Source organism: Pristiophorus japonicus, chromosome 6 (genome assembly GCF_044704955.1).
Source record: "Pristiophorus japonicus isolate sPriJap1 chromosome 6, sPriJap1.hap1, whole genome shotgun sequence".
NCBI classification, from domain to species: domain Eukaryota; kingdom Metazoa; phylum Chordata; class Chondrichthyes; family Pristiophoridae; genus Pristiophorus; species Pristiophorus japonicus.
In genome coordinates, this window is record NC_091982.1 from 145,885,644 (window position 1) to 145,910,673 (window position 25,030).

At 41.0% G+C, this 25,030-nt stretch overlaps 1 protein-coding gene across 4 annotated transcripts in view; it reads right to left on the bottom strand.

Annotated features, from left to right (window-relative positions):
- The window catches only part of wdr33 (WD repeat domain 33), a 138,223-nt gene that overhangs the window by 61,857 nt on the left and 51,336 nt on the right, over nt 1–25,030 (bottom strand). For all 4 annotated transcript variants that reach the window (XM_070883267.1, XM_070883265.1, XM_070883266.1 and 1 more), the window contains exon 7: nt 22,819–22,916. In XM_070883267.1, the coding sequence (XP_070739368.1) occupies nt 22,819–22,916 (98 nt within the window). The remainder of the gene's footprint in view (nt 1–22,818; nt 22,917–25,030) is intronic.

Consider the following 25,030-nt stretch of genomic DNA (forward strand, 5'->3'; position numbering starts at 1 on the left):
AATTAGCGCAGGGTATATTTTAAGGAGCGTCTTGAAGGAGGAAAGAGAGGTAACAGAAGGGACAGCCACCAATGGTTGTGTGATTACAATCAGGGATGCGCAGGAAGGAGAATTAGAGGAGCGCAGACATCTCGGGGAGTTGTGGGGCTGGAGGAGATTACAGAGATAGGGAGGGGCGAGGCCATGGTGGGATTTGAAAATAAGGATGAGAATTTTGAAATTGAGGCGTTGCTTAACCGGAAGCCAATGTAAGTCAGCAAGTACAGGGGTCATGGGTGAGCGGGACTTGGTGTGAATTAAGACACGGGCAGCTGAGTTTTGGATTACCTCTAGTTTACATAGGGTGGAATGTGGGAGGCCAGCCAGGAATGTGTTGGAATAGTCAAGTCTAGAGGTAACAAAGGCATGGATGAGGGCATCAGCAGCGGATGTGCTGAGGCAAGGGCAGAGATGGACGATGTTACAGAGGTGGAAATAGGCGGTCTTAGTTACGCTGCAGATATGTGGTCGAAAGCTCATTTCAGGGTCAGATATGATACCAAGGTTGCGAACAGTGTGGTTCAGCCTCAGACAGAAGTTGGGGAGAGGGATGGAGTCAGTGTCAAGGGAACGGAGTTTGTGGTGGGGACTAAAAACAATGGCTTCGGTCTTCCCAATATTCCCAGCATGCACCTGCTGCTCTTTCCATTCTGGTCTTAGCTGGAATATTTTGTTCCATGAAAGACATTATAAAAATTTAAGTTATTGCCTACAGTTTAGCTCCAAAACACAGCAAATAATGGTCTTTTAGCGAAATAAAATACTGTGGTATGGTGAACAATACAACACTCCCTTCAATGGAAGAGGTATGCAAAGTCAGATAAGCAACACTAAGAGGCTAAGATAAATTAAACTTGAAGTCAACAATTACAGATGTGGCCTTATAATTATCCTAGCCAAGTGCGAAACAAGTCAAGATAACCAATTAATCCTTGCAAGCTACACTGCAAGAAGGATAAATGTGAAACCATGGGCGTAAATGTGTTAGATAGCAAAACTTAGTTGTTGAAAAAAATGAACATTAAATATTTTGAAAAAAAAATACTGGCAGACATAATGGGCCAAATGGCTGGTTTCTGTGCTATAACAGCCCAAGATTCTAAGAATCAGATCTTTGTTGGGCTTTAGGCGCCATTCAAAAAAGTGACTTGCCAGATACCCATCATGAACTGGAATATCAGTTAGCATTTAACAAGGGGAGTTCCCACCACCAGCAGATAGCTGGCAATATAATTGTCAGTGAGCTGCAGGGAAATGCCCTCAGCTATAAGTAAACTAGAATAGCCAGATTGCAGCCTTGTTGCTGACAATATAGAAACCTTTATACCATTTTAAGGCGATAGCTTTCAGCTGTGAGGAGAGCAATCCACCTTGCAGGAGGGACAACATATTAGTTGTTTATGATTGTCTTGAGAGCCCTGCTGTCAAATAAAGGCACGGAGAAGCACCATGCCATATTTAAGTTTACAGCTGTGATAACAGGTTCTGTCTGTGGGGCCTCTGTGTGGGTCAATAAATATTCAGAGCAAGAACATTCAGCGACTGAACTGTCCTCATCCAGCAAGATAATGGTCAACGTCGCCAGCTCTTGTAATCCTGGGCAAGAAGTGAAATAGAGGCAAGGCAGACGAATGCATCCACCCCTCCCCGTTCTTCTTTACAGGACAGATACTATTTTATGGTTCAATTGCCTTGATTGCTGCAATAAAATCTAGGTAACATCATATTGTGGAGCATGACCATGAGATTTGGGTAACCTATATTTCCAGGTAATCGCATCAACTGAACCAACATCACTGAAGAGTCTATGTTGGAAGGAGGAGTTTGCCACTGAAGCCATCCATACTGTCATTTTGCATCCCGAAGGAGACAGGTTGGAAGATCGGAACAATAGCCCCTCTATATGGCATGGTTACTCCATCAAAAATATCATGGTATTGGGTTTTTTGTGCAGGTTTCCATCAATTCATTAAGGACTTGCACATTAAATACAGAGCATCTAACCAAATTGCTCAAAACCCGAGACCAGTAATGTGCTAAGATCCATGCAGCTTAGGTCCGTGCTCCTGAAGACTGTTTAGTCACACTACCTATTGTCTCACAATATTTTCCTGGTTGAGCTATGTCCCAGGACAACAGAGACTGTTTCAAGGATGAGGTGGTTAAGTGGCAGTTGTGTTTTATAGGTTTTGCTTCTGGTACCATGAAAACGTCACGGTGGAATTCTGTCTCCTACCAAGACAAGGAAGTATTTCAGATAGATGGTCTAATGAAAGTGAGACAATGCACAGAAAGGTCTTGACCTGCACAAGTGAGTGGCAGACTTTATACTGGCTGTAACTGAGACTTTTCTATGTTTATGAGAAAGTCCAGACTCAATGATACATATAAAACCTACAGAACACTAGCTGATTTTTTTTTGTACTTTGCCCTGGGATACCAAGGCCAGCTATAATACCCTAATCGCCTTGGTCAACGATCAAACCTGATCTTTGTGGTCTCTACCATAGTGGGTGGTGTGTTTACCCACTGAACCATTGATGCAGCCCAAGCGCATTTTACAGGGTGCAATTCCGGTTCATCTAAAAGATTCTGCAGCTTGAAAGAACATCCAGCATAGACTGAGAAGGAACCGGTTATGTCTTAAATTCTATTGGCATTTGTTGATGACAGAGCTAAAATGGTAATTAAAGACTTGCACTAATATAGTGTCTTTCACAACCTCAGGATGTCCTAAATGCTTCACAGCCAATTCAGTCCAGTGCACTGAACTTACTTGAATTTTCAGGAAGTAGTTGACAAAGGTTTACATTAAAGCTATTACAAGATTAAGGTCATGGAATCAATGATAATATTGCTAGCTGGATTGAAAATTGGCTTAGAAAACAATGCAAGTGATACTAAATGGGAAAAGCCCTGGTGGCAGTGACCCATGGAGTCCCACAGATATCTGCTCTGCTTTGCAGATATGAAGGAGAATCCTTTCAGTAATATTCAACTTGCTGATGAAACCAGTTATATGATCACAAACACAAGAGACTAACACCCTTAAAAAGACCAATTAAGTGGATGGGCTCAGGAACAGTAGATGGGTTCTCAATGTGGACAAGTAAATGTAAGATTACACACATCAGAACACAATCAGGGGTAATAGTTGGCATGTATAGCAGCAATTATTTGAAAGATTGGGAAAAGGCTAATCCAAACCAGGACACATCAAGTATTAAGACATCACTCACATTTTCTTCAGGAAGTGAGTCTACTGTCATAGTGAGAACACAAACATTTTAAGGGAAGAAATGGTCCTTCCCAATTGTGAAATCAGGAAATAATTACCAAAAGTGCCATGTGATGTTCACCAGTCACTAAAGGCAAGCAGAAACATGACTTTCCTTTCACTGCTGAACAAGCTAACTGTGGACACAAAGGATGAAACTGGCAACCCACTCGATTGATTTCAGTACAGGGACAGCACTTTACCCACTGAACCGTGCACAGAAAACTGGCTTCTTTGCTTTCAGTAAAAGACAGACTTGGATTTATATAGCACCTTTCACAACCATTGGACATCTCAAAGCACTTTACAGCCAATGAAGTGCTTTTGGAGTGTAGTTACTGTTGTAATGTGGGAAACGCAGCAGCCAATTTGCACACAGCAAACTCCAACAAACGGCAATGTGATAATGACCAGTTAATGTTTTTTTGTTATGTTGATTGAGGGATAAATATTGAAGGATAAAAGTGAAGAAGGAAAAGGATTCAGGTGCAATTACAGACTAATCACAAAATATATCTAATTATTGAAGGTGCTAGCAACAAAGCTAATGAAGTACCACAATGCACCTCAGGAGCATTCGATTACATGTTGAAATTAGTTATTCTAACCCTGGAAAGATCATTTGTGATGCTATATTTTAAATTTTACCCAAATCTAGAAATTCCACCTCAAAATGACATTGACCGTTAGAGAAAGACCTCAATGATTCTGGGGAAAAGTGGTCTAAGTAATGAAGAGGGGCTTGCAGAACTAAACTTTTGTTTTTATTGGGAGAGAAAAACAAAATTGAGAGTGAACATGACCCTAGGTGTTTCAAATGCTGAGGGAATGCTTAATACAGACACAAACAGGTTACTTCACTTGGAGTGCAAGTGGAGACTAGATATGGCGAAGGGCAGTTAGCACTGTACTAACTTTTCAAAGAAAAATTAAACTGGATAAATATCTTGGCACGTATAGAGAGGCTAAATACACATTGTATCATTGTTCTGATGGAACCATGGAAAGGTAATTAACCAGTAAAGGAAAAGTAATGTAGAATGCAAGATCAGATATTCTGAAAATGTCTTCAATATTGCTTTTGGGGGTGGGGGCAGAAGAAATACTGCATAACTTTGCTCTTGTGTTCGGTGGAGTTCCTGATGAAGCAGGTTTTACATGGTCTCTGGAAGAAATAGGTTTGTTGGATCAAATGGCAATTTTTGACTCCATGCTGGTTCTCTGTAACTTGGCATTCTGGGCCCCTGCTTCTTTAGAACATTAAAGGAACCCTCTTCTTTGCTCTGAAAAACAGGCAACTGATCAACCATGTGACAGGAACAGTCATTTTAGGGAAGTGCTGCTAGTCTCCATTGGTGTTTTGTGAAACTCCTTGTTCACCTCTATTTGCTTCTTCAGGTTTATTGAAACTTTCCAGCCTCACTTCAAATAAATTCCCAAAGAGATAGTTCCCTTAAAAGGGGTGCTGTGCTCCACATGCATGTCTGCTCTGAAACCTTGTTTATGGAGCCAGATATGGGCTGAAGTCTGTATCTCATTAAGGGTAGCTACTTCAAAAGGTTGCAAGAACCTTGGCATCCATGAGGGAGGCGTTGACAGCATGAGGTACCCATCTGAGTTGGATTAGTTTGTGCCACTTGCCAATGGATGAATTTATTCTCATTGATTTTGTAAATTGTCACGTGTATTTTGGGCACAAAAATAGCTTTCAAAAAGCCCTGGACAACTTTGTGAAAGAAACTTAAGTTAGAACATACTTTTAGCAGTGCAGCCATGAAGGAAAACAAACAGCAGGAAATTTCTGAGGTGTTGCAACAAACTGAACTGCTGACAGAAAAAGCACTCAGGTTTAGTACCAGAACAAGGTAGGAACTGTTGGAAAATACTACTGCTATGGCACTATGCTTTCTTAAAAAATTCTCTCAAATGGTTTCCCCTATTTGGTTAATAGCCTATTAATTTTTATGTGGAGGTGGAACAAATGAGCAATAAAGTAATGTGTACAGAGGGCAGGAACACGTGGATTGCATTGATAATAGAGGTGAAAGCAGGATAGCATACGATAGCAATCCTGAGTGCCCAACTATGGCACATGAATCTCCGTTCGATTTCTTAGTTGCTGGTTTGTCCAGTTTACATTTTGTGGGGCTGGAGGTTTGGAAAGGGCTACTTGTGATACTGTTATCACACTCTTGAGTAAATCCCAAATCAGAACAAGATCTGTTAGTACTGGCAGAGTCAGATCTATGCAAACTAATGGGAACTTTGATTTCAATTTTATACATGGCCTGCTGGACCTCATGGCATTGGCACAAGAAGCCCAGGAAGGTAAAAAGCTTGGGCAGTCCAATCAGTTTCATTCACCAAATGCCACTCAATGCGTTGAGCTGCACAGCTAGGAAGTCCAACAGAGCTGCAGAGCTTTGACACATACAAGGAAGCAAAAATGAAGTTAGCATTAGTGTCTGTGGTTGGAGGAAGGCCAATAAGAGAAAAAGTATATTCCCATGTTTAGTGATTAAAAGGTTAGGATGGGCTACTTCATACATCAGGACAGTGAAACTCGTCTCTTTTCAATGGACTAGACTTTCATAGGTCATCAATCTCACACCAACATTCGCTGTGGCTCAATTGGTAATACTCTAGCCCATGAGTTAGAAGGTTGTGGGTTCAAACCCCGCTCCAGAGACTTGAGCACATAATGTAGGCTGGCACTTCAATGCAGTACTGAGAGAAGGTCAGAGGGTGCCGTCTTTCGGATAAGATGCCTCTTAGGGGCATGTAAAAGATCCAACAGCATTATTTGAAGATGAGCAGGAGAGTTCTCCCATATCTTGGCCAATATTAATCTGTCAACCAATGTCAAAAAACCAGATCATAGAATCATACAGCACAGGAGTCCATTCAGCCCATCATACCTGTGCCAGCTCTTAGAAAGAGCTTTCTAATTAGTCCCACTCCACTGCTCTTATCCCCAAAGCCCTGCAAATGTTTCCTTTCCAAATATATATATCCAATTCCCTTTTGAAAGTTACTGCTGAATCTGCTTCCACCGCCCTTTCAGGCAGTGCATTCCAGATCATAACTCTCTGCATAAAATAAAAATTCTTATCTCCTCTCTGGTTCTTTTGCCAATTATCTTAAATCTGTGTCTTCTGCTCACCAAACCTCATGGAAGCAGTTTATGCTTACTCATACTATCAAAAACCCATATCATTTGTAAAACGTTAATTAAATCTTCCCTTAACCTTCTCTGCTCAAAGGAGAACACAATCCCAGCTTCTCTAGACTCTCCACATAAGTGAAATTCCACCTCCCTGGTATCATTCTGGTAAACCTCTTCTGCACCCTCTCCAAGGCCTCGACATCCTCCTAAAGTATGGTGCTTAGAATTGGACACAATACTCTAGGGCGAGGCCGAATCAGTGTTTTATAAAGGTTTAACTAACTACCTTACTTTTGTACTCTGCCTGTACTTATAAAGCCTATGCTTTTTAACAGCCATATCAACTTGTCCTAAAAACAAATTGTGTCATTTATCTCATTGCTGTTTGTGGGAGCTTGCTGTGCGCACATTGGCTGCCGCATTTCCTACATTACAACAGTGATTACACTCCAAAAGTACTTCATTGGCTGTATAAAGTGCTTTGTAACATCCTGAGATAGTGAAAGGCGTTATAGAAATGCCACTGTTTTCTTTCTATCCATCAGAATAAAAGGCTGTGTCTTATTGGCCCTCTGTGATGAATGTGGACAATTCTGATATCCAGTTTCTAGTAAGTGCAAATTACAACACAAATATATGTTGTGTGTAGATACTGTGCTCTCAGAGTGGTTGGTGTGATACTGATGTACCAGAACGCCGCTCTGTAATTGTAGTTAACGACCTTTAGCTTGCATCTACGATGGGCCGGAATGGCCTCCTTCTGCGCTGTTAATTCCTATGTTTCTAACCCCAACATAACAAAACTTGTGGGTGTTTGAATCAAATAAAAGGAAGATTTTTAATTCTCCAAGTAATTCCTTACTTTGATGAGCATGAAAATTTGTCTTAAAAGATTTCCTAATCAAAATCATCCCAAAACAGAAAAATATCACAAAATAAGAGACTATTAAGATTCTTTCCTGACCGCTAAACTCTCTGGGACATAGGTAAGATTGTGAAAGCAGCAGCTGCAGAGGTAACATTTGGTTAGCGTCTGCTGAGGTCTACAATGGCACAGCATGATTCCCAGGAATAAGTTCTATTTTCAAGATCATTCTTCTCAGGTACAGCATATTTTATCCATTTAATTTAATTATTTTATTGTCCTGTGAATATTGACTGTTGTTTGTGTTTCATGTACAATTGCGGACAGATCGAACAGAATACTTGCAAGGATGTGTGAGGAGGGAGAAAATCCAAATAAAAACAAGTAAAAATCTGATTACGTGCCTGTGAAGAAATGTTCTGTTCTAATCAGACAATTTAATCATTCACTTGGATTCAATCTAAAGAAAACAGGAAAGGTTTAAAAGCATGTTTACCAAATCATTAGAGTTAGTAGGTGACATGTGGAAGTTCGCTTTTTGTAGTTGTGCAGAATATGAAAAGCCAGGGAATACTGCACAGAATCCAAGATCTGATGAGAGTGACAGGGAAAGGGTTTGGTCCACTTTGATCAGATCTGCATTTAGCCACAGCCTGCATACCTTCCCCTATAGCATTTTTCACAATATACAAGAGTGTTGTACATAATGTGTGTGTGTTTCATATATCTGCAGCTGTGTTGTAATTATGAAGGTCCAAAGCTAGGACTAAAGCATATCATTGAGATGGATTACTTATGCTCTGTATCAAACATGCAATTCCTCCTAAAAGGAAAGCATTCATATTCAGTTAGCACAATATTCATTACCGCTTTCAAGATGCCAAAGCTTTGGGAGAACTTTGTCTAGTATTTTTTTTTCCAGAAGTGTAGAATTTACACTTCATTTAAATTGTAGGCACTACCTTTGAATTTAGAGAGAAATGAAATCGAATGCAACTAATTCCCTGCCCCATTACTTTCTATTGTGGCGGCATGAGGGAGGGGCAAGAGGTAATGATTTCCTTCCAAGTAAAATATATTAATTCTGCAAGGACACAGTTTGACACACTAATACTGAAAAAACTGTAACAGGTGGAATGCAGTTGGTGCCACCATTAATGTTGGGGAGTGAAGAACATTGTCAGCAAAGAAGAGCTTGAGGACTTCTGGTGTGAAATATTGTAGATGTCAACAGCAGTGAGCAAAGTCCATCAGCTCAGGGCTAAATCCCATTATAAGAACATAAGAAATAGGAGCAGGACAACGCCATACGGCCCCTCGTGCCTGCTCCGCCATTCAATAAGATCAGGCTGATCTGATCATGGACTCAGCTCCACTTCCCTGCCCACTCCCCATAACCCTTTATCGTTTAAGAAACTGTCTATTTCTGTCTAAATTTGTTCAATATCCCAGCTTCCACAGCTCTCTGAGGCAGCGAATTCCACAGATTTACAACCCTCTGAGAGAAGAACCTTCTCCTCATCTCAGTTTTAAATGGGCGGCCCCTTATTCTAAGATCATGTCCTCTAGTTCGAGTCTCCCCCATCAGTGGAAACAGCCTCTCTGCATCCACCTTGTCAAGTCCCCTCATAATCTTATACGTTTCGATAAGATTATCTCTCATTCTTCTGAATTCCAATGAGTAGACGCCCAACCTACTCAACCTTTCCTCATAGATCAACCCCCTCATCTCTGGAATCAACCTAGTGAACCTTCTCTGAACTGCCTCCAAAGCAAGTATATCCTTTCGTAAATTTGGAAACCAAAACTGCACGCAGTATTCCAGGTGTGGCCTCACCAATACCCTGTATAGATGTAGCAAGACTTCCTTGTTTTTATACTCCATCCGCTTTGCAATAAAGGCCAAGATTCCATTGGCCTTCCTGATCACCTGCTGTACCTGCATACTATCCTTTTGTGTTTCATGCACAAGTACCCCCAGGTCCCGCTGTACTGCAGCACTTTGCAATTTTTCTCCATCTAAATAACAACTTGCTCTTTGATTTTTTTTCTGCCAAAGTGCATGACCTCACACTTCCCAACATTATACTCCATCTGCCAAATGTTTGCCCACTCACTTAGCCTGTCTATGTCCTTTTGCAGATTTTGTGTGTCCTCTTCACACATTGCTTTTCCTCCCATCTTTGTATCGTCAGCAAACTTGGCTATGTTATACTCAGTCTCTTCTTCCAACTCATTAATATAAATTGTAAATAGTTGGGGTCCCAGCACTGATCCCTGCGGTACTCCACTAGTTATTGATTGCCAACTAGAGAATGAATCATTTATCCCGACTCTCTTTTCTGTAAGTTAGCCAATCCTCTATCCATGCTAATATATTACCTCCAACCCCGTGAGCTTTTATCTTGTGCAGTAACCTTTTATGTGGCACCTTGTCAAATGCCTTCTGGAAGTCCAACTGTTGTTCATGAACAGAAAAGTGGCAGGCAATAAACATTGTTTAAAAAGACTGGGCAATCACAGTCTAGAATCAATAAAATAAAGGCTTAGTAAAAGAACGTGGTACCCAATATCCACCTTTACGTGCAGGTGGTGAGGACTAATTTCCAGACTGAGTGACTGCACTTTTGCTATGCTGTGACTATTCACCCTCACCCTGTCACTACTAGAACAGGAAGAGGTGTAGGAAACTTCTTAAAGATAAAAGCTAAGAATCATCTTAAAAAAAACACATTAGTGACCAAGTCATAAGACCTGGTCTAATTAGAAACAGAATTGTCAACACTGTGCAAGTCACTTTTATGATTGGAGGATAAGGTGGAAAACAATCAGATTCATTGCCAAGAGGTTTAAATTAGTCTGGAATAATGTGATGGTTTCAGTAAATGTAACTGACTGGTACACTGCCAATGCAATTAATTGTTGCCTGTATTTTTTTTATATTTTATAGTTTGGTTAGTAAAGTAGAAGAAAAGCATTTTAAACTGGTTTTATCCTAAAGTGAGAAGCATTTGTGCAGTTTGCTTATTCTGTGTTTTACAGAATTGGTTTCCTGAACAGGACTATGCTAAATTCAGCCCAGACCACTGGCAGGCACTGTATAATGCTGGTCTATCAGGTAGGAATTTGTTCTAGTTATTTCCAGCTGATGGGCTATGCCTGGGAGGAACCATGAGAACAAACAAGGCCCAGAGCCAAGAATCACAAGCTGATGAAATCGTGGGAAAGATGATGGTTTGATTAAAATCGAGCAGACAGCAACTCAAAACAATCGATGAAAGCAGTAGGTTTCCCCCACCCACGGACTATTTTAATTTCCGCCAGAAATGAATGTGACATAAGAAATTTCTCTATAATTTGCACTAAACATAAATGGCCTCTAGAATAGTTAGTAAGGCAGTTAGCGTGAAAGCATGGCATTGCCTGTTCGGGATAACAGGGCAGTTTAACAAACTGTTCAAGCATTAAAGTTATGCTGCCCTCCAGTGACCATTTTCACTCATTACTCACTCATTGAGATTTCCATTTCAAATTTTGTTAATTTTCTCCCCTCATGAAGGAGATAAATACTTCAAGATTTTACGAGTCCTCGGGTACCTTGGTCAAATTGCCTGTACTCACATGGGAGGTTAATCAGTCAAGGAGGGCATCACTGTGGAGCCTAATCCTGTCCTGAAACAATATCCACATAATCAAGCACATTGCTAACCAAGGGACACAATTGTAGAGCCCATAACACCCAAGGATGAGATCAGCTAACTCAGCATGGACTGGGATTTGAATCTGGGAGCTTCCCCATTCATGTGGCTCAGATACTCAGCGGATAAATCGAGACATAGGACAGCCGAATAGGATTTATTTTTCACCAAATATTGGTGAAATCACTTATTCTTTGAATATTTACAATATCTCAAATATTTAACTTGGACTGTAATAGTGAGTCCAGCCCACAGTTACAGCTGAATCTCCTCCCACAGTGGTACATTTTCAATGTCCCCTCAGTCAGTTAGAGCAGGACAAACCCACTCCCCAAAGGCATAATCTCACTGAATTACAGCAGCAACCTTGCCTACCAAGCAGTTGGTCACAGCTGCATCACACAAAACTAATGCTTAGGGACTCTCGCATGTCGACTACTGTAGCCCAGCTATGCTAAACATAACTCACTGCAAGACACACACTTTAAACAGTCTGTAAGAGCCAACGGGCAGTGAAGTCAGATCTCAACAATGGGATAAGCAGCAGTGATGCCACATTGGCCTCAGTAAGAAGCACACAGCATTATAAAGGACAAGCTGTAGCAATCTGGTAGATACTACATGCAGGAGAAGTCCTCCTATGATGGTTTCATGGGTAAATGCATCAACAGCACGAAACCAAGCTGTGCAGACTAAAGGTCCCACGTACTGTGCTTTTGTTCTGTGGTAAATTTGCTAATCTATATTAGGCAGGAGTGTACTACTGTCATTGGGGGAAGAAGGAAAATCTGCCGTTGATCATTATCCAGCATTCATCCCCTGCTGAGAAGTGCATGCGTACACAAATCAGACAAGGACATGATCAAGGATGGCTGTGACTCACCCAAAGTAAAATGCTCACACGTGAATAGTGGTTACTTATGCTCGAGTACTGCAAGTGCTCACAGTACTATATACTAATGCAAATCAGAATCAGAATACAAGAGGAAAAAGGAGAACATTTGAGATATATATAATATACACGTCATTCATTACCATGCTACAATAGTAGTGTATACAGTGGAAATGTTCAGGATGTTATGTAAAGGACTGTTTCAGCCAGCATCACAAGTGAAGCTGAATGGTTAACTCACAAAATGGTTATGAACATAATTAATCATAACACACTTCTTGACCAGTGTATTCTAATTCCAATCAAAATAAACGTCAGTTGGAAATCTTAAGAATTTCTGAACTTCTTGGACTGCAAAATTTACCAACGGTCTTTTGTGATGTTACCATCAAGCCTGTTCTGACAAAAGGTCATTGACATGAAGCATTAACTCTGTTTCTCTCTACACAGATGCTGCCTGACCTGCTGAGTATTCCCAGCATTTTTATTTCAGATTTCCAGCATCTGTAGTATTTTGCTTTTGTTTTGCTGCGGTTTTTTTGGTATGTCTATCATGTCAGACATACATCAGCATCTATGATATTGTATTATGTAGTTACTCAACATTCAGAAATAGGATTAACTGACAGGCTCATCTGTTGACTACTTTGAATTGGTAAATGCATACTTTGGTTCGTAACATGGGTGTAAACATCAATATTAATTGCAGGTGTTGAAAAGTGAACAAATGCATGAGAGCGGTTAGGCTAGGCTTACCAAGGATGGATATGTAGTACGCAGGGTATCACCAGTTGTCTGAGCTTGATCTTATTACTGGCTCAGCAACTGTCATGACGTGGTTACAGGGCTTGTATTTACTGGCCAGTTTCAGTCTTTCTCTTTGGTGCATTCATCAGTGTCAGTGAGGTTGTAGCACAATGGTACGTACATGCTGGTTCCTGAGTAAATCCTTACTTATTTCTAGAATGCATATAGTAGAATTGAAAGCATCTCACGGGGTGCACCCGTGGCATAAATGGTTAACATTCAAATCCACACCCAGGCCTAGGTACATTCATGCACATGCCCCATAAAATGCACACCATTTCAAATAGCAGTCTTTACAGAAATGGAGGCAGTAGCTGGTCTTAGACATGTAATTCATTTGTGTCCTGTATCCACTGTGCTTACATTGCTAAAATTAACACTAGATTCTGGGCTACTGTTGAGAGTTAAAGGAATCATCGCCTAACTAGTTGGGTTTTAAAGTGATGTCTCAGTAATAATAGTCCCTTTACATAATACTAAAAGTCCAGACACCGAGAATTGCTTTAATATGGGTTTCCTTCCAATGTCCATTTAATGCCCTTCCACTAATGTTATTTTATTTTTCCAAAGGCTTCCCTTCACTTGTCCTGGTCTGTATATTTCTGCATGATGTGGCATGGACTGATACAAACAGTTGCACAAAGCATGTCATTCATCTTCCTTCTCTCAGCACATACCCTGTGTACTGGATAGTTATTGGACCCTGAGCTACAGCAAAAAAAGGTGCCGTAAACTGCAATACAAACCAAAACTATCAGAGTTACTGAACCTGGAATGAAAGCGGTAAATACTCACACACTATTACAAAAAGCTTTTACAGACAGCTCACTGTCTAAGGATGGCATCTCCCAATAAGAGGTGCCCAAAAATTGGACAATGAGTCAAAGCTGTTCTTGCACTCCCTCGAGCAAGCAGTTGCAAAGTGACACTGGTAGAAGAACATAAGAAATAGGAGCAGGAGTCGGCCAGTCGAGCCTGCCCCGCCATTCAATAAGATCATGGCTGATTGGATCTTGGTCTCAACTCCACTTTCCTGCCTGCTCCTCATAACCCTTGACTCCCTTATTTAAAAATCTGTCTATCTTCACCTTAAATATATCTAATGACCCAGCCTCTCTGGGGTAGAGAATTCCAAAGATTCACGACCCTCAGAACAAATTCCTCCTGATCTCCGTTTTAAATAGGCGACTTCTTATTCTGAAACTATGCCCCCTAGTTCTAGATTCCCCCACGAGGGGAAATATCCTCTCTGCATCTACCCGGTCAAGCGCCCTCAGAATCTTATACGTTTCAATAAGATCGCTCCTCATTCTTCTAAACGCCAATTAGTATAGGCCCAACCATTCTTCATAAGACAACCCCTTCAGCTCAGGAATCAACCTCGTGAACCTTCTCTGAAGGTTGAAACCAGTTCATCCAGCTGTCCACTCAGGGGTTTGTGGGCGTGCGTGAAAAGGGGGATATCAAGTAGAGTTATTATTTGATCTAATTTGCATAATTTATTCTGCCAGAACTTTTTCCTAACCAAGGGCTCAGTCCAAATTTCCAAGTCCATGACTGTCATGGCCAACAACTACAATAGGAATAAATGCATTTTCAAATCTCTAAGTCTTTGCTTTGTGTGTCGTCACCTGCGCATATTGGAATTGCAAAGAATTCAGGCCAAATCATTTAAATCTGTCCTAACAAGTAGCAGTTGCTGTGATTCTACCTTTTAATATTGTGGTTTAAACAGAACACTTGATGGCAAGCAGATGAATGTGGCATTTATAGAAACATAGAAAATAGGTGCAGGAGTAGGCCATTCGGCCCTTCGAGCCTGCACCACCATTCAATATGATTATGGCTGATCATGCAACCTCAGTACCCCATTCCTGCCTTTTCTTCATACTCCCTGATTCCTTTAGCTGTAAGTGCCACATCTAACTCCCTTTTGAATATATCCAACAAACTGCTCTCAACAACTTTCTGTGGTAGAGAATTCCACAAGTTCACAATTCTCTGGGTGAAAAAGTTTCTCCTCATCTCGGTCCTATATGGCTCACCCCTTATCCTTAAGACTGTGACCCCTGGTTCTGGACTTGCCCAACATCGGGAACATTCTTCCTGCATCTAACCTGTCCAATACAGTCAGAATTTTATATACTTCTAAGAGATCCCCTCTCATTCTTCTAAATTCCAGTGAATATAAGCCTAGTCAATCCAGTCTTTCTTCATGTCAGTCCTGCCATCCCAGGAATCAGTCTGGTAAACCTTTGCTGCACTCCCTCACCAGCAAGAATGTCCTTCCTCAGATTAGGAGACCAAAATTGAATACAATATTCCAGGTGTGGTCTCACCAAGGTCCTGTACAACTGTAGCAAGACATCCCTGCTCCTTTACTCAAATCCTCTCGCTATGAAGGCCAACATGCCATTTGCTTTCTTAACTGCCTGCTGTATCTGCATGCCTACTTTCAATGACTGATGTATCGTGACACCCAGGTCTCGCTGCACCTCCCCTTTTACTAATCTGCCATCATTTAGATAATATTCTGCCTTCGTGTTTTTGCCCCCAAAGTGGATAACCTCACACTTATCCACATTATACTGCATCTGCCATGCATTTGCCCATTCACCTAACCTGTCCCAAGTCACCCTGCAGCCTCTTAGCATCCTCCTCACAGCTCACACTGCCACCCAGCTTAGTGTCATCTGCAAACTTGGAGATATTACATTCAATTCCTTCGTCTAAATCATTAATATATGTTGTAAATAGCTGGGGGGTCAAAGCACTGAACCTTGCGGTACCCCACTAGTCACTGCCTGCCATTCTGAAAAGGACATGTTTATTCCTACTCTTTGCTTTCTGTCTGCCAACCAGTTCTCTATCCACATCAATACATTACCCCCAATTCCATGTGCTTTAATTTTGCACACTAATCTCTTGTGTGGGACCTTGTCAAAAGCCTTTTTGAAAGTCCAAATACACCACATCCATTGGCTCCCCCTATCCACTCTACCAGTTACATCCTCAAAAAATTCTAGAAGATTTGTCAAGCATGATTTCCCCTTCATAAATCCATGCTGACTTGGACCGATCCTGTCACTGCTTTCCAAATGCGCTGCTATTACATCTTTAATCATTGATTCCAACATTTTCCCCATTACCACTAATTTCAGGGAACCTACACAACTCACACAGAGCAAGGACAATAAAAGAAAATAGGAAATGCAGGAGGAACTATTTTTTTTTTAAAGCTGAAAGGGTGGTAAATATGTGGAACAGATTACCAGCATGGGTGGTAGAACAAGAAACCTTAATGGGTTTCAAGAAGGAACTAGACAGCTTCTAGTCAACACATGGGTTTTAGGATTTCTAAGAATGCACCAAGGGAAATACGGTGGACAGGTGTGCTAGATGGACTGAAGGTCTTCTCCTACCTGAAACTGTTGCTGTGTTATTATTCAATTATTCTTCAGACTGACCCCTCCCTGCCACCCCCTCCGGCACAATTTCATATTCAGTAGCTTGCACCAATTACAGAAAAACTACCTAAAGTCTATGAACATATTCTTGATCAACAGTTCCAATGTGAACACATACCCATATCAGGATGCGACTCAGTTCAATCTGTAACCATGACACATTCATCTTGCTGAGAACTACAGACTGAAGCTGCAGTCCAGGACCACAGCTTGAGCCACAGCCTACACATGGTTTTTATGTTAGCTGACCCTCTCACTGATGCAGTCAGTTTGTCACCTAACTCAGGTTCTAATGATCACTGAAGCACAGTTCGCTTTCAGAGCTTTATTTAAATTGCACATAATTGTCTCCACCGAATGTGGGTACAACCCATCTCATTCCGCTCACTGGGAATGCAATGGCTCCAACTGTGTGTTCTGCAACAGCAGCATTGTGTCCCAGCACCAGGTACAACATTGTGAAGGGGTGAGCAACAGGAACAGAGTTGGGAGTTAAAGAAACCATTTATTGTTGCGAATGTGACCTCCTCACCAAACAACTTGGCAGCATTTAAGGCCAGTTAGTCTCACTCTTTGAATGTACAACCACCTAATACAAATGAATGGGTCATGCAAACAGGAAGACATTCTATTGGTCCTTCAAACATTGCCCTCATTTAGATGCCATATTTAGGGCCTTGTTGTGGAAGTTAGCAGCAAGGGTAAAATAAAAATTCATACACACAAAAGATCCAAGTAGACCAGGTTGGGGACAACCAAGGTGGATGAAGAAAGAGATCTTTGTATATGGAAGCTGAACCAGAACCATAGAATTAGTAAGAACATAGGATATACAGCACAGAAACTAGTCTGCTCTGGTTTAACATTCACATCAGTCTCCCCCCCCCGCCGCCCGCCCCCGCCGCCCCGCCCCGTTCTATCGATCTCATTTCAGGTCATATCTTTCTATTCCTTTTACTCTCATGTACTCAGCTAGTTTCCTATTGAAAGTATCTTAAGCTATTTGCCTCAACACCACTTCCTGTGGTAGCGAGTTCCACTTTCTGACCACTCACCGAGTAAAGAAAATTCACCTCGTTTCCAATTGGATTTATTGTAACCAATGTTCCCTCTTTTTAAGAGCTAGCCACACCTGCCAAAGCTTGAACCTGCGATGGAAACATCGATCACTGCAATTGTAATCTTCTCAGTAGGCTTGTCTCAAGTCTATTTTGAGGCATCGGTCACATTGTACTTGATCAAGTTGCTAGGATACGGAAAAATGCCTCAAAGATTACCGTGTAAGAAAGTTCAATTCCAATAGTCACAGAGTGTCGCATCTGACCGTTGTACAGCTACTGCCATCAGTTCCCCATATACAAAATGATCATTGAATGGAGCAAGAAGCAAGAAGCATCAAGCATCGGAGCAGGCTTGAGGGGCCAAATGGCCTACTCCTGCTCCTGTTTGTTATTAACAGCCCGGACACAGTTTAGTGGTAGAATGACTAGACTGTTATTTAGGAGCAGGAATCTTTGAAAAGTAAACCCTGTACTTGCTTCAGATGAGATTTTTCTCAATTCAGAAAGAACCCCCATCTCCCGAGTAAACTCAAAACTTGCTTTACTCTAGCTGGGACAAACACTTTATTTCTCTATTTCTCATTCCCTCCCCTCACCCCACCCCCTACCCTCCCACCCCCCAAGGCTCCACTGATGATTCTTTAAAGACTTCAGTATCGCTTCCACCTGCTCCACAAAAAGACAGCTCCTTGCACAGCAGGACCTGTATTTTCTCAAAAAAGCCTTTAGATACCCAAATTGGTGACAGGGTAAAATCTGTACAAATGCTAGTTTACAGGACTGCTGGGGTCAGGTTAGAATTCCAGCTCAAGGAACACTTCTTTAAGACAGAGAAAATGCAATTTTATTTAGTCATCAAGACCAAAAGACCCATTTCAACTACGAGTTTGAGACCATCCGTGATTTCAGTTACACAGCTGCCAGTAACTCAGTTTGGCTAACTCAATAAATGGACAGTCCAGCATTCTCTGGTGTCCATAGACTCCAGGGCATTTTGTTTGGTATTAATGTCAGTGCCATTAGATGGAATAGATGCAATTCCTATTGCTGCAAAGGCCATGGTCTAAAATTATCCCTGCCTTGCAATTAGGCAAATAAGGTCTCAAGAGTGTGGAGTTAGAATCAAGGTTTCATTTTAAAGAAGCATTAAGGGATCAGTGGTTTGAGGTGGAGCTTGTGGGAATAGTTTCAGTGGGCATTTGTAGATCCAGTTTGTGCAGGGCAGGGGGGGGGGGGGGCAGTGGCAGAAAAAGAGAAGAGATCCACCACCTCCATCGCTGGTGCAGAAGCAATCCCCTGATACAACTACGGAAGTTCAACTCTAAGTGTTGGTTAATGAACCAAAACAGAGAATTTCTATCAGTCACTTCAATTAATTTTGCTATGAGGTCAACTAGAATGAGGATGGCTTCAGCTGAAGATCAGTGTGTCAATTTCAACAGGCCCTGAGCTAATCCTCCAGACTACTGCTGTTTGTTGGCGAGTGTCCTGAATCAACTTGATTCTCTCTATATTTACCAGGAAGCTCAAACTGGAGATCTTTTTACTTAAAGCACTGTGAGCCCTACTACATAAAATTCATAAGCAACACAAATGCTTTTGGTAAGACACTGGGTTCTAGATCTATGGCAAGATCTGGCTTCAGGCAGAATTTGAAGAACTGACTGAGACAAAGCAGGCCCACATCATTCAATAATAAAGAGTAATTTGAAACTAGAAATCAACAAAACTCTGCAAATTTTTAGAAAAGCACATTTCAATTCAATTAAACAATATTTTCCAAATAGGGCATTAATGCAGATCAATAGATAAAGCTTGCTCCTGGTGCGAACAAAATCAACTCACTGCCAACTTGACGGATAAAACATATGACTCCAGAACAAGGGCTTATATTCAGCATGTGAGAGATGACCACATCAAGCCTGCCTCATAGCATGAATTTTTTTTTTTTTTTTTTAAGTGTTGTTCTCTCCCCCTTTCCCTCTCCCCTAATTGGAAGACTTCCTATTTAGGTTGAGGTTTAACAAACTGGGATCATACATTTCTCTTGTATTTGGGCACTACTGAATAGCATGCATTGACCGAATTATATTTCCTAAAGCACAATAGATGTTATGCAAATTTCAACAGTGTCTACCAAGGTAAATGTAAGAAATCCAGACCTGCCTTGCATCACAAACTCCCAATATGGAAGAATGATTGGTGAAATTCAGAAACAATCCTTATTTTCAAGGGTCAGAGTTATTTGTTAAATAAAAACATTGCTCCCTGGTGAAAAACTGGAATACATGTTGTGTTTATAAAGAAACTGTGAAGGTAGATTAGGGCCAAGGGACAATTGCTATCCAAAATTGGTTTTGCACCAATACTATTTAATTAGTAGAATGATTTGTGCAATTATTTATGTTACATGTCAAATGTGAATCGGTGACGTATAGTCACAGACTGAGTATTAATGAATTCACTATACATTTAAATGGGTTCCATTTAATGATCACAGATTGGGATATTCCTAGAACAAGGATTAGTAGATAAGAAATAATGAAGAAAAGGTGAAGGTTGCCTCGAATAAGTCCGAGGTGGAGCACACGTCACAACACTACCCTATTAACTTTGGGACCTGGGTTTGAATTCTGCAGCGATTTGGAGAGGTTGAGCTTCCTGGTGGTGAGATATCACCAATTTCATTTCAAGTTTTGGAGTCCACAGTATGTGTTTGCTTTCAGGATTCTGGTCCATAATGCAAATCATGCTGAATGCTGGTAAAAAGTCAAGAGATGAGTTTAGATGCATTATCATAATAGCACAATGTAAGTTGCTACAACGGACTCAGGAATATGAAACGTTATGATGGAAAACAAAGAGGGGCAGTTTAGTTTCCCGGACTGCAGCCTTCTTAAGGGGTGCAAGTGAGTATGAAGAGACTTGAACACAATTATTCGCAGAGCATCAAATAACAAATTGAAATAAGATATAAATTAGTACGTCATATTTTCCACGTGATCGTTGGGTAAGATTAAGTCATGTCCTAAGTACTGAAAAACTACGGAAATAAATGCTTGGATCAGGAGTTCATCACAACTGAAGGTGTTTGGAGCTCAGATGAGGCAAGTGCAGAGGCAAATGCTGTATAAGCAACTAAAACTGGAACTACTGTTCTAAATAGCTCTCCGTGGCTAAGTTACTAACCCATAGAATTATCAATCATCTTTGAGATGAAGCAAAGAAACATTTTTTACTTTGTGTGCACGAGATATGTTCTTTGAAATATAATTTCAAATTTATTTTTCATTCCCAATAGAGAATATTATTTTTCATTCAAGATTGTGGCAGTATTATGCCCAATGCAAGTGAGTTCAGTGCTGGGTGAAATGTGTCCAGCACCAGGACACACAGGTGAAGTACAGCATATCAAGTTGCAGAGTAAAGCACCTGTGACTCCCACATATGAATGTGCTTTAATACCAACTTCAAACATTGACAATTAGCATGGGAGCATCTTTATGTTGAGGACCCCTGTTCACAGGGGACTGGACTTAAAACAACCTAGATTAATTTCACACAAGCCCCTTATGATCTGCATTACATCAGTCTGGGTTGGATTTGGGTGAAAATTCACCATCACCAAATACCTCCAAAACATGTAACCCGGTCAGTATTGAAAAATGTTGCTTTCAAAATGTATATTAAACAATATTTAACATTCATTTTCAGAAGTTTACAAATTAGAAAGTGTAGAGAATACAACATTGAACACTTCTGAACAGAACTTTCCCCCAGTGACTGAGTAATAAAAAGCTGTACTGTGTGGTGTGATATAAAGCCACAAGGCAGACCCCAGATTCAATCTCTGGTCTGTGCTGACTTACTGGTAACAGTAAAGAGTAACACTGAGCACAACACTTGACCTTAATATTCCTGGACTTGTGTTTGAATGGGGAGGGGACAGAAGCAGCTTGCATGTCAACTTCCCTCAGTTCATAATACTCTTGCTTCTGGGTTAGAAGAATGTGATTCCTTCTGGAAATATGGACATCGGGAGAACACAAAATGAGGCTCAGCTGACTGTTGCTCACCTTGACTTGATTATCCCAACGTTCACTATGCAGGCTTACATGAATAGCCATGGAGCCAAATGTAACTGGAGAGCACCTCATTCCCAATTGGTGAATATGGGACAAACTTCAACATAACACTGCCTTCATGAGGAAGAAATTTTCTGAAGCAGCATCACAGAATAAGCAAAAGCTTACTCCTGTTGAAGTGGTTAGACAAATTCTATTGCAGACTTTAATCATTCCCCAAAGTCTGCCATAGGCCCACACCCATGTGCAATACTACACAAGTCCATCGGTCCAGGCTGAACCTGGACACAAGTGATTAAGTGTCTGTCGGGGCTCAGTGTTAGCACTCTCACCTCGGAGTCAGAAGGTTGAGGGTTTGAGTCCCACTCCCGGGATGAGCACAAAGTCTAGGTTGGGGCTGCAGTGCAGTATTTAGGGAGTACTGCACTGTCGGAGATGTCGTCTTTCAGACAAGACGTTAAAAACCAAGGTACCCATCTGTCCTCTCAGGACGTAAAAGATCCCACTGCATTATTTCGGAGATGAGCAGAGGAGCTCTCCCCGGTGTCCTGGACAACATTTATCTCTCAACCAACACGAAAAAAGAGAGTATCTGGTCATTATCATATTGCTGTTTGTGGGAGCTTGCTGTGCGCTAATTAGCTGCTACATTTCCTACATTACAACAGTGACTACACTTCAAAAAGTACTTCATTGGCTGTGGAGTGCTTTGCGATGTCCTGAAATGGACTACTCTTTCTTTCAAGCCCAAGAGATTACTGATCCCCTACTTGTCAGAGAAGTAAAACATACTGATAGTTATCAGCGACATGTTTAGACTGCAATGTTCAGACTGCAGAATAGATTTTATATGATTTTATGCAGCACTGAGTCTGCCTTAACAACAGCTGCGTGCAACTGCTCATGACTGGTTGTAACAAAGTGAGGTGCATGTGTATGTATTGCAAGGCTTTTGTATTATATAATGTACATTATACATGCACCTCAAGTAGTGAGACTTGGCTTCTGTGATAGAATTTCTGGGAGCAAACCTAGTGCATTTTTAAATAGTGAAATGGCGATTCCCAAAACTACAAAACCACATCAGTCACCCAGTCCTCCTCTCAACACACACATACACACATTAAAAAGAGACAAAATGTGTTATAATCTCAGCACCTCAAATGAGAGGACATATGATGAGTGAGACAGAAAGAAGTAACTGGCAATACACTGAAGAGGCACCGCAGAGTTAAGAATGAGAAAGGACAATATTTTTAAAAGGATGTGCATGAATAGTATACATGTTTTTTTCTACTCCTTGGATGAGAGGGGAGTGGGGTTTTAAGCAGATATCTGACTAATCGTCACAGCCTAGTTAAGCACTGGTGTGCAGGATTTTTGACACTCCCAGATGTACATACGCATTTAAATTGCTAGGCCCAGTACACAGTAGATACAGTAGCGTTTTGCTGTACATACCTCGAAGAATGCGTTCCTCGTGGCATCGAAGAAAGTCCCAGATTCGAACTGTGCCGTCGTCAGAACATGTGGCAAATTTATTATCCGTAGGTGAGAAACTGTTACATGAAGACACACAGTAGGGGAAAGAGGTCAGCATTTAACAGGAGCCGAACTGAGCCCAATCTGGGGCATCCTCACATTAAGCGTTCTGTACAAATGGACTCCAGAAGTTAACTAGAATAACCACAATACTTTACGCTGGAACCTCGATTATCCGCGAATGTGGGAGAGGATCCTCCCCCAGCAGGAAATAGAAATTGGCAGATAATCGAAAGTCCCCTTAGCTTGACACCAAGTTTTTCAAACTTCAAATTGGTTTATTTAGATTATTTAATTAAGATTACTTAATTGCATGTGCAAGTAAGACCCACATTTTTGCATTTAAACTTGAGTATTCTGAAATAAGTACTAGCACACCAACTTCTTCTGGACTCGAAGCCCTGACCCCTGCTGGTCTCCCAGACCTGAAGCCCTGACCCCTGTTGGTCTCCCAGACCCAAAGCCTTGACCCCTATTGGTCTCCCAGACCCAAAGCCCTGACCCCTATTGGTCTCCTCGACCCAAAGTGCACCATCAGAATAGTAAATTCTATCAGTAACTAATTATCCTGCTGGATAACTAGTTGTGCAAAATCAATTTAAGAACACTCCACTTTATTTTAATTCGTTCATATATAACTAAACCAGGACGAGCGTCCAGATGGCAGGCGTGCCTATAATCGAGGTTCCACTGTGCTAAACAGAAGATACTGCACCACCAAGGATATTGCATATGACGATACACTGCCACATACAGCATTATCAACTAGATGAACGGCCGCACCATACCAAGCACTGCAGCTCTACTACATAATGCTCCTTGGAGTCCATATGCAAACGCTGTTCTGAATGGCAGTAATGTTAAATAGCTCAGTGTATTTTTCTGTTTAGCACTTTCACCAGATTCGTCACTTTATACAAAGCATTAATCCCCAAGTTACATCATTCAAAGAAGCAGGGATGAGAGGGAAATTACAAAATAATATTTTGCAGAAATGGCCTTGGGGAACGAGGTGGGCTAAGAGAAACCTGCCACCCGATATCATTGTTAAAATTTAGGTCTAAAAAAGCGTGATGGTGTATTTTAAATCAGATAACCACAGTATCATGGTTTAAGATTGTTTTTCTGACCTGAGAAGTGAAGGGTACCTGCAAATGTGAAATTCAACGGTGTAACTGTCACATTGCAAGCATTCGATATTCAAAAGGTGCAGCTCATTTAGCCACATTCAGTGCAAGCACTTCAGTGTGTTGCACATCTAGTTCAACACTCCCAGCCACATCAACTTTAGTAACAGTGGTGTATGCTGCTGCTAGTTGGCTGATATTTACCTTCTATTCACGAAGGTATTTGAGCAAGTTTGTGCAGTACTTTTTACTGCCACTGGATGCCTCTTGCATGCTGTGTCAACATAGCACAGCCCAACAATTGGAGCATAACCAGGATATATAGTGACATTAACCTGGTACTGCACAGGTTAGTTTGAAAAGAAGCGCACTCCTAGGATTCAGGGAAAATCCCTGCTAATTGCTAACTGGACTGTTCTGGCTCCATTTTCTACATGGAAAGGTTTTTAAATTATCTGATACTACAATGTTGTCAGTCACAATACTGAAAAAAAACTGTGACATCACTTTCTTAATGCAATGTAACCCAGATAAAATGGGATACATTTTCTTAAAAAATTTTTTTTCTTAAACAACAGCTTTCCCTCCGAATGAATTCAAAGCACGCGATAAGCTAAAGTTACAACCCGCAAAGCCCGCCATTTTCAATTTTGATGTTGGAAATATTAAAATGGTTTTAAAATTTAATTTTTTTTCAAGTTCTTCAATCTTGTTTGCCACTAGATGTAGCTGGATGTCTGTGCTCTAGTATTTATGTTTAATCCCTGCATAGATCACCACCATCAGGATTTTGCTGACCATTTTACTTCGGTGTTGAAACTGGCTTTATTTCTGAAGTTTTAACCTTTATTCAGTTTTAGAAAAAAGGAAATACTTTATTTAAAATGCAAAATCTTGCTTTACAAAGAACTCATAAAAGGAATACTTGTATACATTAGCACTGCAGCAAAACTCTGAGCAGTACAGCATACTGTCAACATCCACATTTCTCAAAAATGGCAACG